Here is a 17,318-nt window from a genome sequence, read left to right as displayed (position 1 = left end):
CCCTCCGGAAAGCGTGGGGATTAGACAAAGAGTTGCAGATATCTGAGGTGGGCTCAAATCTTTTTCAATTCAAATTCCAATCTGAATATGATCTTGATCGCATTCTCCGGGGAGGGCCGTGGTGTTTCGATAACCAACTGTTGATGCTTACTCGGTGGAAGGCAGGAATGAGCGCTAAAAATGTAGTTTTGGAGCATGCATCAATGTGGATTCAGATATGGGGTGTCCCATTCGATATGATGGCCTCAAAGGTGGCGATGGAGATAGGAAATAAGATGGGTGTTGTGGAGGATGTTGAACGGCGACGACGGACTGATGAACAAAATCTTTTTTTACGAGTTAAGGTTGCGCTTCCTATTTCGAAACCCATCCGAAGAGGTGGATTCCTAATGGGGTTGGATGGACGGAGGCATTGGGTAGACTACAAGTATGAAAGGCTGCCGGTGTTCTGCCATTTCTGTGGAGTTCTTGGGCATGATCTTAGACACTGTCCAGCACACTATGAAGAATCAAAAAAGGCTACCACGTTGGAATATCAATACGGAGACTGGCTAAGGGCGCCCAATGGAAGAAATCGATCTCCTCCGCGTCGACAGAATGCAAGTCCGTATGGTGATGATGTGGTTGAAGAGGAAGTGAGGCAGCCGGCGGAGAAGAGTGGAATAGGAGCAACGGTAAAGACGGCGGCGAGGGTTTTTGCTCCTAGTAACGGACACACAAACAATATTGGCAACAACGAGATTCACGGGGCTGTTACAATTAATCAACCAAACGTTACGGAGGAAATCACGCAAGTGCAAAATACTATAGCTGAACAGGTGCCGAGTTTACTGCATGGGGAGGATTCTAATTGCAACGTGTACGTGGATAAGGCTAATGGGCTTGAGGAAGAAAGTAAGGTAGTGGGCTTGTCTAATTCAAGGCCCAATACACATAAAGCAAAGTGGACTCGGCTAAACAGGATGGAGGTTGGGCCGAATGAAGTAAAGCTCACTAATAGCTCGAGCATGTTGGGGAAACGGCAGGGAGAAGATGCTCTGTTTTTTAGCAGTGAAACAAGGGCAGCAGCGTGCTCCCAAAAAAGAGCCAAGATTGATCTTGGCGATGGTATTCTAGACTCTACATCGGCGGGGGTGGATGATCACCCTTGCCGGGAACAATGAAAATACTCAGCTGGAACTGCCAAGGGCTTGGGAACCCTTGGATAGTTCGAAACCTTCGCAAAATCGTGAAGGAACAAGCTCCCTCTATTTGTTTCCTCATGGAAACGAGGCTGGACAGAGAAGGTATAAATTATTGGTGCAAGGAACTACCCTTTAAGAACAGGTTTGTTGTTAAAAAACCGGGGCTAGGTGGCGGACTTGCTATGATGTGGAAGGAAGATATCGGTCTCGATGTTTTTAAATATTCGGACAATCAAATTTCGGCGATGGTGACAGAAAGTGACGGTTTTCAGTGGGTATTGACTGGTTTTTACGGGTGGCCGGAAACACAAGAACGGTATAAATCTTGGGCTCTCCTTTCTCATATTTGCTCTCTTGTTGATGGTGCTTGGATGTGTATAGGTGATTTTAACGAAATGTTAAGTTCGTCGGAAAAACTAAGTTGCAGACCAGCCCCTCCCCGACAACTTGATGCATTCCGTGCTGCCTTGGAGCAATGTAATTTGGTGGACTTGGGTTTCATTGGTTATCCGTTCACTTGGGATAATAAACGTCCAGGGATTGCCAACACAAAAGAACGATTGGACAGAGCTGTTGCGAACCAGCGATGGAAGTCAAAATTTCCGGGTATACCCACATTGTCTCACATACATCAGACCATATGCCTCTGATTCTTCAAAATAAAGAATCTCCAAAACATAGTCACAGGGGAAAACGTGGCTTTAAGTTCGAAGAAGCTTGGTTGCTTTGGGAGGGGTGTGAGCAAGTGATCCAGGAGGCTTGGGATAATGGAGAAGGGGGTAACTCGGCATTGGATATAGTCAAAAAGAAGATCGGTGGATGTGCCTCGGATTTGCTAGCGTGGGGTGCATCAAAAACTCACCCAGGCACAGAAGAAATAAAAAACTTGCAGAGAAGAATTGAGGCCCTCAATCAAGCTCCACCAACGCAGAAAAATAGAAGTGAATTCATCCTAGCCAGTAAAGAGCTAGATGACTGGCTCAGAAAGCAGGAAATTTACTGGGCCCAGAGATCAAGGGTTAATTGGATTAAACATGGTGATAAAAACTCAAAATTTTTCCACCTAAAAGCATCCCAATGCAGGCAGAAAAACCTTATCCAAGGGATTATGGACACACATGGTCAGTGGGTGGAGGATATGGAAGGAGTGGCTGATGTGGCAGTGCAGTATTTTAGCAATTTATTCTCCATGGGCCCATGTACAAGAATTGAGGAGTGTCTTGAAGTTGTACCAAATAAGGTGACTAGTGAAATGCAACAAATCTTGACCAATGAATTTAATGAGGATGAAATAAAAGCAGCCCTATTTCAAATGGGACCCACCAAGGCGCCTGAACCGGATGGTATGAATGCTCTTTTCTTCCAAAAATTTTGGCATATTGTTGGTAATACTGTTGTATCTGCTGTACTTGATTTTCTTAATAATGGTCATATGGTGCCCGAGCTAAATCATACCTATATTGTACTCATCCCAAAAATCAAAAATCCTGTCAAAATGTCTGATTTAAGACCCATTAGCCTTTGTAATGTTATTTACAAAATTATTGCAAAGGTTTTGACAAACAGATTGAAACAGGTACTACCTCAGATCATTGCCCCAACACAGAGTGCTTTTGTTCCAGGGAGATTGATCACAGATAATGTCCTTGTGGCATATGAAGCTTTACATATGATGCATGGCCGGAGAAAGGGTAAAACAGGGAATCTAGCTTTGAAGCTGGATGTGAGCAAAGCCTATGACAGGGTGGAATGGAGTTTTTTGAAGCAGATTATGATGAAATTGGGGTTCCCAGATCTTTGGGTTGATAGAGTGATGAGCTGCATTTCCTCAACCTCGTTTTCTATTCTAATTAACGGCAAACCAAAGGGTATGATTACTCCTACAAGAGGTCTCCGGCAGGGAGATCCCTTGTCACCTTATCTATTTCTCTTATGTGCAGAAGGATTCACATCGTTGTTGCAGAAAGCAAAAATGGAGGGACATATCCATGGCGTTTCTATTTGTAGGAGAGCCCCTAAAATCTCACATCTCTTGTTTGCTGACGATTCCCTTTTATTTTGTCAAGCTTCTGAGAAAGAAACAAAGGAGGTACTGGAGATCCTGAAATTATATGCAGAAGCCTCGGGTCAGTGTATAAATATGGAAAAGTCCTCAGTTTATTTCAGTAGCAATACAGCTTCTCAGAAAAGGGAGCTAATCAAAACCATGCTGGGTGTGAGTGAAGTACAGAGATTTGAGGCCTATCTGGGGCTACCAACGTTGTTAGGGAGGAGTAAATACCACACTTTCTCTTTTCTCAAAGATAGAGTGTGGAAAAAACTACAAGGGTGGAAAGGGAAAATTCTTTCAAGAGCAGGAAATGAGATTCTAATCAAGGCAGTGGCTCAATCAATTCCAACATACACGATGAGTGTATTCCAGTTGCCAGTTAAATTATGTGAGGAGCTTCAATCCATGTGTGCCCGATTTTGGTGGGGACAGGTTGGGAATGAGAGGAAAATACATTGGCTAAGTTGGGACAAACTAACTAGACCAAAAATAGAAGGAGGGATGGGTTTCAAGGATCTTCACCAATTCAATTTAGCAATGCTAGCCAAACAAGGTTGGAGGTTGATGCAAGACCAAAATTCTTTGTTGTTCCAATGTTTGAAAGCCCGATATTTTCCAAGAAGTCACTTTTTAGAGGCTACTGACTCACCAAACAGCTCTTACACATGGAAGAGCATCATGGCAGCTAAACAAATCTTGCAAAGAGGAACATATTGGAGGGTTGGTAATGGGCGCCATATTCAGATTCTGAATGAGGCATGGATTCCAAACCATTATACAAATAGAGTGCTCCATCCAACATCTAATATCGAAGACGGGATGATGGTTGAGGATTTAATGGATCCGGAGACTCGTGGGTGGGACCATGAAGTTATTAGGCAGAAGTTCCACTGTGAAGATGCTGAAGCCATTATGTGCATACCTTTGAGCTACAGAGATATAGCTGATACAGTTGTTTGGAATGGAGAGAAATCAGGTGTGTATACGGTAAAGTCAGGGTATTGTGAGGCACAAAAAGCAGGGAAGGAGTTGAACTGGGCTGAAAGTTCTAAGGGAGTTGTGGGAGGAGAGGTGTGGAAAATGTTATGGAAGCTAAAGGTCCCTAACAAAATTAAGGTCTTTGGCTGGCGAGCTTGCCGCGGTATCCTACCAACTCGGGTCAACCTGGTCAAGAGGCGAATAATTACAGATAATCGGTGTGAAACATGCAAGATGGAACCAGAAACTGAAGTCCATGCATTGTGGAATTGTGGTGGGGCGCAGGATATATGGGCTAGTTGTCCAGTTAGAATACAGAAGTGCCATGTGGGGCTGGAGGATATGATTCAACTTTGGGAGGAATTGATGGCTAGACTCACCATTGAAGAGCTAGAACTTTTTCTAGTGCAGGCTTGGATAATTTGGAATCAAAGAAATACATTAATCCATGGGAAACGAATGCAGGCACCTGGAGTTCTAAATAAAAGAGCAGAAGATTACCTAGATGAATTTCGGCATGCTCAACTCTGTTTAGTCACAAGATCGCCAAGCTTGTTCCCGATTAGCTGGAGACCACCACCTCTGAACCGGTTCAAACTAAATTTTGATGCGGCGATATTCAAGGATGAAGACGCTTCAGGCTGTGGAGCTATTATTCGGAATGATCGAGGAGAGGTTATGGCTACTCTTTCAAGCAGGGGACCACCGGTGTCATGCAGTGAGGAAGCTGAAATCCTCGCTTGTAGGCGTGCAGTGGAGTTCGCGCTGGAATGTGGGTTTAGGGATATGGTGGTTGAAGGAGACAATCAAACGGTAATGAACGCATTAGAGAAGAAGAGAAGTTTATCATCCCGGTTTGGCCATATTCTGCAGGATGTGCTCTGCTTGATTAACGGGTTTGGATGGTCACAAGTTCAGTTTGCTAAAAGGAGTGCCAACACGGTAGCACACTTACTAGCTAGGCGTGCAAAGTTTGAGTCACATGATGTAATCTGGATGGAGGAATCCCCTCCACCTGTTGAGCAAGCTGTGTATTTTGACTCCAATTATATTTAATGAAATATGAGGACGTTTCCCTCTTCAAAAAAAAACTCTTTTTTTTTTTTTAACAACTATATATGAGTAAACGAGATACCCATATATATATATATATATATATATACAATTATTATACATATACTAATACTATATTCGCCTGAGATCCAACCAAATGCTGGGGGATCTAGCTAGCTAATGGTCTGTTTGGAAGTTTAGAGAGAGAGGAAAGTAGTGGGGAGGAGAGTAGAGGGGAATGGTTCCCCTCCACCTTGTTTGGATGTTTTTAAAATTAGTAAAGGGAAAATGAGTAATTAGCCCTTTCCCTTATTTGGATGTTTTAAAAACTAGGATGGAGAGGAGAGGAAATTATTAAAATAGACAAATTTACCCCTATTTGAAAATGGACTTACAACATTGGTCTATTATTAATTTAGAAATGGTAAATTGAGAAATTTATATAGTCAATAATTTATCTACTCTATTCTCCCTCCAAATCTCTCCAATTTGGGGGAATTAAAAATGAGGGGTTAGAGGTGGTTGAAACCCTTCCGAAACCCTTCCAAACCCCTCCAAACTCCTCTCTCTCCTTCCTTAAAAAACTTCCAAACAAGGTAATTGAATTACTCTCTCTCCCTCTACTCTACTCTCCCTCTTTTTTTAAACTTCCAAACAAGCCATAAAAGTTAAACATCAGAGAGGTGGCAATAAATAAATAGATTATATTAAAATGATGTAGCATTTTTTTATGCAGATTTGCTTGTTCAACGAGAGGAAAAAGTTCTTTTTTTTTTCCTTATTAACAATGATTACAAGGGGGAAAAAAAAAATCTTACTCACTTATTCAAGGATAAAACCAGGAATTTCTAAGGATAAGGAGACCGTACTATAATATTGAAACATGCTAAATCTATGTATAGACATATTTGTATTGTACAATGTACACACATGTATTGGTGTATATATGTACATATTTGACGATGTACAAAAATCATCAGTGAGCTAATTGTCCACAAGTGCTCCAATAGTGTGCTTGAGAAACAAAAAAACCAAGAACCAACAAAGAACACTAGTGGGGTGCCGACCAAAGACCCTCCGAAGGTTAAGTCAATGAAAGAATAATCACCAAAAACTCAATACTATGAAAGCTAGGGATATTCTGCTTACCTTGAAGAGGAGGAGATCTAGTGCTTATATAGCGATGTAAGGCCTGATCAAGATCCCTTGAATGAACGGTCTTTCCTTATGAGGAAGATCTTGGAGTTTATCAAGATCCCTTGAATGAACGGTCTTTCCTTATGAGGAAGATCTTGGAGTTAAGGCTCCAAGATCTTAGGGCTCCTCTTACCATATAAAGATGCGAGCACGTAATAGGGTTAGGCGTGGTGTACAAGTTATTTCCATGTAGAGACTCATGAATGAAGAACAAGCAAAATTGGTAGGACCCACCATGCTCAACCGTTAGCATGGTCATTCATTTGTCGGTATGGTCATGCATCCATTGGCATGGTCGCTCCATCCGCTGGTATGTGAGTGAACATTACGCAAGGGTTTCGTGGGGCCCAACGTGTTCTTTCATCAACACATGTAGTCCTTCGTCGGACAGTCTTTACACGAGCCAACCGTCGGTTTAACTAGGTGATGCTTGATAGACCGTTTAGGAGGCAGACAGTTGCTAGCTGAAGAGCCGTGAGCGAAGTTCGTTCATGCCAACAAATGAGGAAGGTTTTAGTAGACGAAAATGCCCTTATCAATATTTGTTCATGATATATGTTTGTGTTTGCATGGAAGAATAAGTGACAAATTTCTTTCTTTCTTTTTTGATAAATTTCTAAACTAAAAATATTGGAAAGGTTCTTAATTCAATCTTCTTTTTGAACTTTCAAATATTAAAATTTGTAATTAGTGAAAAATCTTCATACAATATTGAAACTTGGAAGACCTAACTTTTTTTTTTTTTTTTAATTCAATATCGATTGAAAATTTCTATTGTTTTACATATACCTTATATTCTTATTTTATTAGAAAGCTTTTGTTTCCTGAAAAATTCTAATCTAGATCATGAATATTTACATTTTGCGATCACTCAAACGAGATCTTCAAAGCATAAAAAGTTATTTTGAATAATATTTACATAAGGCCTAAATGACTTTTTAAAAAATTTAGAGTCAACCTCCACCTTGTTCTACCCATTCCCTTAGTTCTACAAAGTCCACACCTACAATGGATCAAACTCTAGATTTCCACCTCTATGACCACTAGACAATAAAATCGGTAACAATAAGTAAAAATGAAATTTATATTTTCAATAATTTTAAGGGTTCAATATATTTGACTTTTAAATTTTAACTTAAAAATAAGGATAACCTACATAATTAATTAGGGAAAATTTTCTAAAGAAAAATATTTTTTCAAATTATAACAGGAATATTTTAACTTTTATTTGCAACTTATAAAAGATTTATGTATCAAATCTTCTAAGATTGTGATCACCTAAACCTAAGTTAGGTGTAACCGTAGTTAGTCATATATATATATATATATATGCATATTATAAACCTCAAATTGGCAAATAATACTAAAACTCTCATAAGCATTTTAAGATTAGTGTCATAATTTTATTATTACTAGCTGGTATCCTTGTATATATATGCATGGACACATTTTTAATAGTAATAATCAATATGTACTGATCAGTTATTGTCTTGGAAAAAGAGTGGCGCTTGTGTCCAGTAGTCAGTTCCACTGGATACGTTGTAATACAGACACGTGTCCGTGTCCCAACATGTCCCGTGGACAGATTGGACACATGTCCATATCGCAACATGTCCAGTGGAACTAACCACTGGACACAAGCCATTCCCATAATATAATTAGGCTAAATATTTTCTTATACTCATTTTACCTGTAGTGTTTTACACAATATTCACAATTACATGTATTAATGTATATATTTTTAAAAACACAAAAAGTCATGTTCACATTTAAAACAATAAAAGTGGATGTGAAATAATGATTTGAGAGAATCATTATCCTTATAATTAAAAGATTATAATTATTTTGAATGAAAATTTTAATATTTAGTTACAATTAGGTTCTTGTATAAATCTTTCTCAAAAAAAAAAAAAAAAAAAAAAGAAAAAGAAAGAAAAGAAAAAGAAAAGGTTCTTGTATAAAATAAATAACTACAATTACATAAATATGAAATGTTTCAAATCTAAATATAATAATACCAATGTCAATTGTGGATTACATAAATATCCTTGCATCGTCAATTGTGAATTACATAAATATCCTTACATCGAAGATGCGAGTGCTCCATTTTAGTAAGAAAAAGGAATGTAATTTGTAATTTTGTAGAACTACATATGTATTATGTAGATATATTTCCTATACGAGTTTTTTTTGCTCTCGTGATATGATGACTTTTTTTAATTTTTACTATTTCTTTATAGTTAAAATTTAGTTATTACGAAAAACCTAATAAAAAGAGACCTAGCTTTTCTAGAACATAATATTTTTAACAGATTTTTTCATTGAATTGTTCGCTTTAGTTGATGATAGGTTAATTTTTTTTAAAGGAACTTGGATTAGTTTCAAATTTTCATATTTGTTAGAGGTCATTTTAAAGAACAGGGCATATAATTAAAGTTAAAGTTAAAGTTAACTAGCTTAATCTTTGGTTGCTTTCAATTTAGTTATTTAGTACAGCTATTGGATTAATTGGGTTTAGCATCCATCAATCTCTATAGCCAACGGATATTTAACCAGAGCCAACATAATTGTAATCAATGAATATATTATCCAGAGCCAATATAATTAGGATTGAGTTAGGTACGGAATAAGACAACTGGCTGTTCCAAAATAAAGGTATCATTGCTCGTGAGATTCTCAGTTCCAAACACACCTATTTTTTGGCAGAACCTGTTTTTGGTTGCATTGAAAGCTTGGAAGGCCATGCGTATATTCCTGTTTCAATATATATATATATATATATATATATTTTTTTTTTTTTTTTTTTCATGCATAAAAACAAGGAGTCCCTTTTAGAATTTATGTTTCATAGGCATTTCTACCAAGCAACAAGCCAAACACAAGTTGAGTAAGAGAAAAAGGGGAACATGGAAATAGCAAATAAGCTGGGCCAGATTAATTCTTCACATAAAGTATTATACTACAACATGTAATGGCGTTAATAGTACTAGACCAAAGGTATATTTTCATCAGCCCAAATTTAGCGAGAGTAAGCTTAAAAAATGGCACCAGTAACACTTCAACCAATGGGATTGTACTACTTCCCATAAATGTTGTACAAAACTCCCAAGTTTCGGAGAGGCAATGGGTAGGAAACTTATACCACACCCCCCCCCCCCCCCCCCTTTTTTTTTTGGAGAGGGTGATTGCTAGGCTCGAATCCCCGACATGTCACTTTGGGTGAATGGTGTTTGCTATCACACAAGGCCTGACCTCTATAAAAGTAAAAACTACTTACAGTAACATTCAAAATCAACCAGCTTTACTTAAGTCACCGGCAATTTGTGGTTGCAAGTTCCTTCTAAGCACAGTAGACATCTTAGCAGTAGCAGCACGCCCTCGTTCAAGACAGTTAAGATAATCATCCACTGGAACAGTTTTTAAACAAGAACCAAATTAGATCAAGAATCAGAACTCCAGAACCCATATAAAGACACATTTAAACTAATGAGACAGACAAAAACATCCTCTAACCCAGTCAAAGTTTCCCCTTGCATTTCATATAGAAGACCAAATATGAAGAGCAGTTGATAATTCAGGTGAGCTACGTTGCACTTCACTCTCACAAATATGCCAACCTTTATTAAGCTAGGAGGATAATAACACACAAATTTGATCAAGGATTAGAAGTGTCAATACTAATAACAGCAAAGCCAATTTTCCAATGGACTTGCCTTCCCAGGAAGACCATTTAATGGTCAACTAGAGAACAGCTCTTTTACAATTACTAGATGCCCATGGGATGCAAGGCTTATATGTAAATAAAATGAAATGAAATTTATTTTAAATTACTTGTAACTTTTTACTTTTGTTAATAGAATTTTAGTTGAAGTAAAAATTACTTGAGAGTTTTAGTATTAGAATTTTATGTAAAGTAAACTGTTGGCAACAGAGTTTAATCTACGGTAAGCTATGTTAATAATTAATGAGAGTGTAGACACTTGTCACAAAACAAATATACCCAACTTTTATTATATAATATATTTCTTTCTGCCATATCTATAATAGCAGGTTGGCAACACCTACAACCAAAAAGGAAACCAAGTTTTTAGTGGTTTAATGCCTATTGCCCTATTGCTGACAGAAACCATGAGAAGCTGTTGGGTATTCAGAATGAAGCACTCCATCCAAGAAATTAAATTAATCGATTGATCAGGATGGGAAATTGCACCTGCCAGTCAATTGGAACAAATGCCCACTTAACCTCGAAACATTAATTATTGAAACTTAATTAAGGAGCCATTAAAAACTAAGGGTAAAGAAACAACGAGCTTATTGCAAAGAACACTAACAAAATATTGAATACAGATGATATTTGTTTTCTTTTTTTGATAATGTAGGGAACCTTTCTAAAGAAGAACCCTTTGGACTCCCTCTAGCTAATAAAACCAACGGGCAACTAACCCCACCTGCCAGAATCATTTGCCAGGTAATCCAGGGGCATTCAACCTAACAAGCTAAGCACATTATGCTCATGCCCAGAAGCTGAATACATATGATGAATGACAAACAAATTTTTGAGATTAAGAGATGAAACAATTAAAGCGTGATAATACCTGACATTGCACCCTGGGTACCAGATGTTATAACCCCATGTTCCATTGGTTCACCTTGTACCTTTAATGATCCCTCTGGGCGAACTGAGAGAATCGAGTTTGGAAAGACCAAATATGCATATGCTTTCATACGCTGCAAAAATTTCAGACAATGTTAAGCTTGATACTTCTTAAGTATAAACCAAAGCAACCTGACATTTACATCCTCAAAATATCTACCCTTTAAGCCTTAGAGAATTTTTTTTTTTTTTTAAAAGTTACATTTCTTTTTGAATAGGTACGTTTCTTATCACAATGGAAAACTACAACAGTGCAATCATATTACTTATGACCACACTCACGAGGTAATGAGTTTTCTCCTTTTCAGCTTAAGAAATTTGAAACACTTTGGAGTCTTATCCAGACTGTAGTATAAAAAAAGTGTATTTAAGTATGTCAATTCACTTAATATCATGCACAACCATAAGAAATACTAAAATGTAAAAGAAGAAAAGTACAGTGACCTGCTCTTCTAGCTTGGTGGGGTCCAGTATGATGTATCCACTATCTGCCAAACAACAACAGATTGCAACTGCAAAGAAAAGTTTGAAACAGTCAGTGCACACCATCAAACAGAAATATGGAAGTTAACCATTACTCTTAATTACCAGCAAGATGCTTCAGTGGAATTCCAGCATCTACAAGAGCAGCACATGCTGCATTGATGGCACATGGGAGAAGCTATACGACAAATTTAGTAAAGGAGTTTTTTATCACATTGACATATAAAATAAGAATACAAAGAATAAGGTGAGGGAGAGAAGCTGGCAAATTTTACAAGGCATTGGTCAGTATTCTTTTTTTCCTTTTCCTTTCATAAGTGCCTAGAACAGGATAATTGATGTCTCAAGGTAAAACAAGTTAATTCCTTCTGTACCTCCACAGCACTAAAATGGCACGAGTCAACCCTTTGAAAAGTGTCAACGCAATTGCATTTGTGTACTTGTTATGAAAGACACCAGTCATTACCAAAAACAAATAAACATAGATAAACTCTTCCAGGGAATTTAAAAAGAAAAAAAAAATGTAATACAATACGAAGGTCAAATATTGCATTCCATGTGAAAAAAAAAATTGAAAGAATACTTGTAAAATTTCCAATAGTTGGGGGTGGGGGAATATAATCCTTGGATGTCTCCATTGGAAACACCAAGAAGTGCCAATTGAGCTACAAGACTCTTAGCTATAATTAAAGGGATCAAATCCAAGGGTCATCCAAACACATCCTCACTAATGAATTCCTAAGTACAAATTATTAAAAACTAAGAGCACAAATTTTAAAACATTATAAGAGCAGCTCTATCAACTCAGATGAAATGTTTTCAATGTAAGACAAAAAATAAAATAAAAGGTTAAAAGCAAAAAGAAAATAGCCCCTTGATGTAAATCTTATGAGGATTTTAAAGCATAAAAACCAACATTTGTAGAGCACAAGTTCAGCAAAGGTCAGCAAAGAATTGCATGGTGGGTCTTAAACCCATGGACCTCAGCCTCCATGTTGCTCTTACAAGGGAAGGAGATGCTATCTGAGCTAGGACTCATTAGCAGCCCACCAGAACTGCTATGACTATATTACATCAAAGACACATAACCGTGAAGGATACAGCCCCATCATCATTGATAACCTGCAACAGAAACATGAAAAAAATCAGGAGATGCATGAACCTATTTATTCTATAAAAACTTTTTAATAGCTTTAAAATAATATGCATCCTAAGGCAAATGAAGAATTATGTGCCCTCTCAGTTATGAGCTACAAAAGACAATTTAAGAGATAAAGATGCTTGCCAATGCCAAGCTGTCAAAGGTGAAAGATGACCTCAAGGTGCCAAGTCCTTATATCACTTAAGGAGTGCAGCACTAATAATGCGCCAGGCACTCACCTCAAGAGTCTGGGACTTATGCAAGGCACTCACCTTTAGCACTTGGGACATTATGAAAGGCCTCACCTTGACACTCGCCTTCAGTGCCCGGGACATTATGCAAAAGGCCCTCACCTAAGAGCTGTTTGGGGGTGTTCATGGTGACTATGCAAAACAATTGGGAAAATATTTGTGGCTTGGGTGTTATGCTACCGGTTGAAGCCTTTAAGTGTGGGTATTTTGGGGTGGTGGCACAGTATTTTGGGTTCTAATTCTATTGGGTGTGATATAGGTTAGGTGTGAAGCAGTCACAGCAGGACTGGGCTGGGATAAAGGAGGGAGGAGAGGATACCATCTAAGATTTTGCAAGGAATATAGGATTCAAGAGGAGAAGGCAATGCTACTATCAAGAGTATTGACAGAGGTAATACTCATGGTTGACCCTTTTTTTTGGTGTTTCATTGGGGTGTTGGCAATTGGGTTTGAGAGATTTCGGATCAAGTTCTGCCTTGGTTGGTTTGGTTAAGTGGGAGAGTTCTGTTGGGACTTGGGATACTTTACAAATCTAGCTGAAGATGTTGGTGGGCATACGTTTGTTGTGGGTCTCAACCATGGTGGGCAGCAAAATAAGAAAAGAAGATATGAGGAAGAAAATAAAAGACAGAATTTAAAAATAAAAAATACTAGTGCCGCTTCAGTTAAAAAGTCCACAACAACAATCTAGTCAGCATGCCATTAATCACACATGCAAATAATTGCAGAAGTAATGGAGGGTCTAAATTATCACATTTTAAATATCGGAGGAACCAAAATCAAATTTACCCCAATTTTCAAGCACCAAATTGTAAAACTAGAATTTACCCTAAAATTTATATGAAACAAACAAATATAGAATGTACAAGATGACAGCATCAAGCTCACCTATTCCAACTAGAGTCTGTAAGTTGCATGACTAATAGGGGAAAAGCTAAAGCAACATAACATCAAAGATAAAGACAGAAAAATTGTCCACTTGAACCAAAACTATTACCTGAACTATAACTGATGTTGTGGTATTTGGATTGATATTCAAAATGCAAATGCTTTGCAAGGTCCTCTTCACTATCATTTCATACTCCCTTTCCAATTTTCCTGAACCACGGAGAAATTTTTTACACGTTTAAACAGCATGAGTCAAATAAGCCACAGTTATAGTTCATATAAAACCCATAATCCACTCAAAAGACAACACATTCCTATCTTACAAAGTGACAAGCCCAAAGCTACAGTTAGATGCAATTCACGGAGTAGAAGCATATCAACTGTGAAATTATTTTGGTTTCGTGTGGTTAACTAGCTTCAAGCAAGGTTATTTAGCACCAATAAAATGCTAAACTAAATTCCTGCATTAATTTTCCAAATACATATATCCCAAATCCTATCAAATATTATACATGTTGAGAAAACAAACCACTAATGATTTCATGGGATCTGTTAAAATGGCACATTTTGAAACTTTGATTATAAGATTCCATGAGGAATCCAAGTAAGAATCTATAGAAGTATCTTCATCCATTGCAATAGAAAACAATTCTTGATACAATTCTTTCAAATTCTCACACCATATATCATGAAATAAAATTGCACTCTACTGTCACCCCCGACCACAAAACTAATGTTTTTCACGAATCTATACCAACTCGCCCTTACTAACCCCATTGTAATAGTAGGCATATTATATTGTAATAGGTAAACATAGACCATTTAATAGTTGGGCAATAAAAACAGATACAGAACTCACCAATCTGCCCTGACTTAGGCTTCCAAATAACTTCAATGCAAGCCTTCTCAGGGTTTTCATTCTTCTTTGTTCCGGCTTTTGGTCCATACACTGCAACAAGAACTTTGGTATCCCCTAAAACACAACAACAAAAAATACCCACTATTGACAAATGCCCAGGAAAATAAAAGCCAATCAAAAGTTTAAGGGAAAATTTTTTACCTTGAGTCCAACTGGCAGAGCCATGAGCACGGTTGAGGATATTGCGGGAACAAGCAAGGGGTCTCAACTGGTTTGCTTTACGGCCATCTAATCTATCTATTTCCATTGTCTAATCTTCCACAGCTAAAACCAACAATTTCTTCAACAGGAAAAAAAAATATCGTCAAAAAATTTTACAAGAAAAAAAAAAAAAAAAGTAGAGAGTAACTAACAACACAATGCAAAACTTAGAGAGGGTTCATGGTGACAGAGAGAGTGCAGGTGATGTTCTTACAGTGAATGCCTAGAGAGAGTGTTGTCTTCTTCACGCCGCTAGGTTGAGGAGATGTTACCGTGTGTGTGTGAGGGAGCTTGAATTCGATGGCTATGGTTGGGAATTGGGTTGGGTTGGATCAGGTAAGACTGCTAGCTACGGAATTCGGTTTTGCTGCCCCTAAAAGCCCAGCCCAAGTCACAATATCTGAAAATTAATTTCAGAATTTGCATGTACAGTTTACACTCGGCCTACACAATTTTGTACATTCATCGTGCATAACTTTTCAAATAATTTTTTAAACTTAACTTAACATTGCAAGTCCGTAGTTTTTTTTTTTAATTTATTTATTAAGTTTTTAAATTTAAAAACTAAAACAAAAATATTTCTTGAAATTTGCCAATAGACTGTGCCGAAGGTGGCCACCAATCTTGAGGAGTAGAAGCAATGGATCACACCATTGTAAGTGTAAATCATTTATGATTTACCACTTCGACTTTTGTTTTCTTCTTGGGTAAATTGTAATTTACACTCCTAAAATTTGAAAATATTTAGATTTTACATTCTAGAGTTTCAAATTTTGACTTTTACCTCTTGAAATTTGTGGGTGTTTGGATTTTACACCATAACGTTTCAGAATTTGGATTTTACTCCGTAAATTTCAGTTATGTTTGGATTTTACTTCCTAAAGTTTGAGGGTGTTTGAATTTTACACCCTAAAGTTTCATAATTTTGAGTGTAAAATCCAAACACCCACAAACTTTATGGAGTAAAATCTAAATTCTAAAACTCCAGGGATATAAAATTCAAACACTCCCAAAATTCGAAGGAAAAATCCAAATTCTGAACCTTCAAAATGTAAAATCTAAACACTTCCAAACTTTAGGGATGTAATTTGCCATTTACCATTTCTTTCTTATATTAACATTTGTTATTATCTGTGGATTCCAATTAGCTTAACTAATAAAGTCTCTGATGGTTGAATAAAATATCTGAGGTTCAATCCTCGTCTATACTAAAAAAACGACCAGTATTTTGGTCTGATAATAAAAAGCTATCATTAGGAACAGACGTTATAGATTGAAACTGTCTCCAAAAACATTTGTTATTATCTCTTTGGAAACAAACTTTTTGTTTCATCTCACACTAAACGATGTGGCTTCCATGGTTCGATTAAATTATAGGTAATAGAGAAAGAAGCTTTCGCAATGCTGTGTTTGTTTTAAGGTGGAGAGCAAAGCACTTATTATTCAGTATAAGTGGACAAAGTTTGGCAACAAACACTCCGCTTTTTTTTTTTTATATATATATGAATTTTGACAAATCTACCATTGGATTACGTTTTATTCTTAATTCTTCCTTACTTGTAAAATTTTTAGATGATTAAAGACCAAAGTCTTAATATATAAAAAAAATAACTATATCATCAATTAAATATTTAAATCTCAAGTTTTTATAGTATGGAATTATGTATAAAAAATAAGTTTATGAATTGAATGGTAAATAATATTGTCAATTCAGCTACAAGGCCTATGGTAATTTGACATATATGTTAAGAACATAAAGAACATTTAGATTTTTAAAATATGTAATCATATTAATTTTTTGAGTGGGAGTTGTAGTCATAAGATACAACCAAGTTTATAACTTAAAATTTTTTCAAATAATAAGAGAAATTGTTTTTCCCTGATTTATTTTATTCAATAGAAAACTGAAACTGAAGTAAAATTACAGGACTGAATCTAATCTACATATATATACTATTAATAACAGGATTCCTAGCTGTTACAGGAGCAAGAGTCACTATTGTATGGATGTTTCAAGGCAAAGTACTTTCCAAGATGTAGCATCCTAGAAGTAGGGCTGGCCCAAGATAGTTTGAGGCCTAAGGAAAAAAATTTAAAGGGCCCTTTTTATATTTTAATATCACTTAAATAATATTTAGTTGGCTTTTTATATTATAATTTTTTTTTTCAAATCTATTATTAATTTTTACATTTTTTTTTTTTTTTTGAGAATCATATTAATATGACTAAGTTACCTAGAGTGAGCTAGTAATACTTGCTATATAGGTTTTACTTTTACAAACTAGTGTGTTACCAATAAAAAAAAGTTATTCAAACATT

At 36.7% G+C, this 17,318-nt stretch overlaps 1 protein-coding gene across 1 annotated transcript; it reads right to left on the bottom strand.

The window, feature by feature from the left end:
- Positions 1 to 9,375: 9,375 nt before the first annotated feature.
- On the bottom strand, positions 9,376 to 15,365 carry LOC126709343 (exosome complex exonuclease RRP46 homolog). Its single transcript, XM_050409551.1, has 9 exons — positions 15,214 to 15,365; positions 14,940 to 15,078; positions 14,739 to 14,852; positions 13,989 to 14,089; positions 12,701 to 12,721; positions 11,705 to 11,777; positions 11,561 to 11,628; positions 11,058 to 11,190; positions 9,376 to 9,869 (listed from the first exon to the last, which is right to left on the bottom strand). The coding sequence occupies exons 2-9, from the start codon at positions 15,043 to 15,045 to the stop codon at positions 9,754 to 9,756; spliced, it is 732 nt and encodes a 243-aa protein (XP_050265508.1). The 5' UTR covers positions 15,046 to 15,078; positions 15,214 to 15,365; the 3' UTR covers positions 9,376 to 9,753.
- Positions 15,366 to 17,318: the final 1,953 nt, after the last annotated feature.

Source organism: Quercus robur, chromosome 12, assembly GCF_932294415.1.
Source record: "Quercus robur chromosome 12, dhQueRobu3.1, whole genome shotgun sequence".
NCBI lineage: Eukaryota > Viridiplantae > Streptophyta > Magnoliopsida > Fagales > Fagaceae > Quercus > Quercus robur.
Note: the sequence above shows the minus strand (reverse complement) of the source record. Positions and strands in the feature narration are given on the sequence as shown.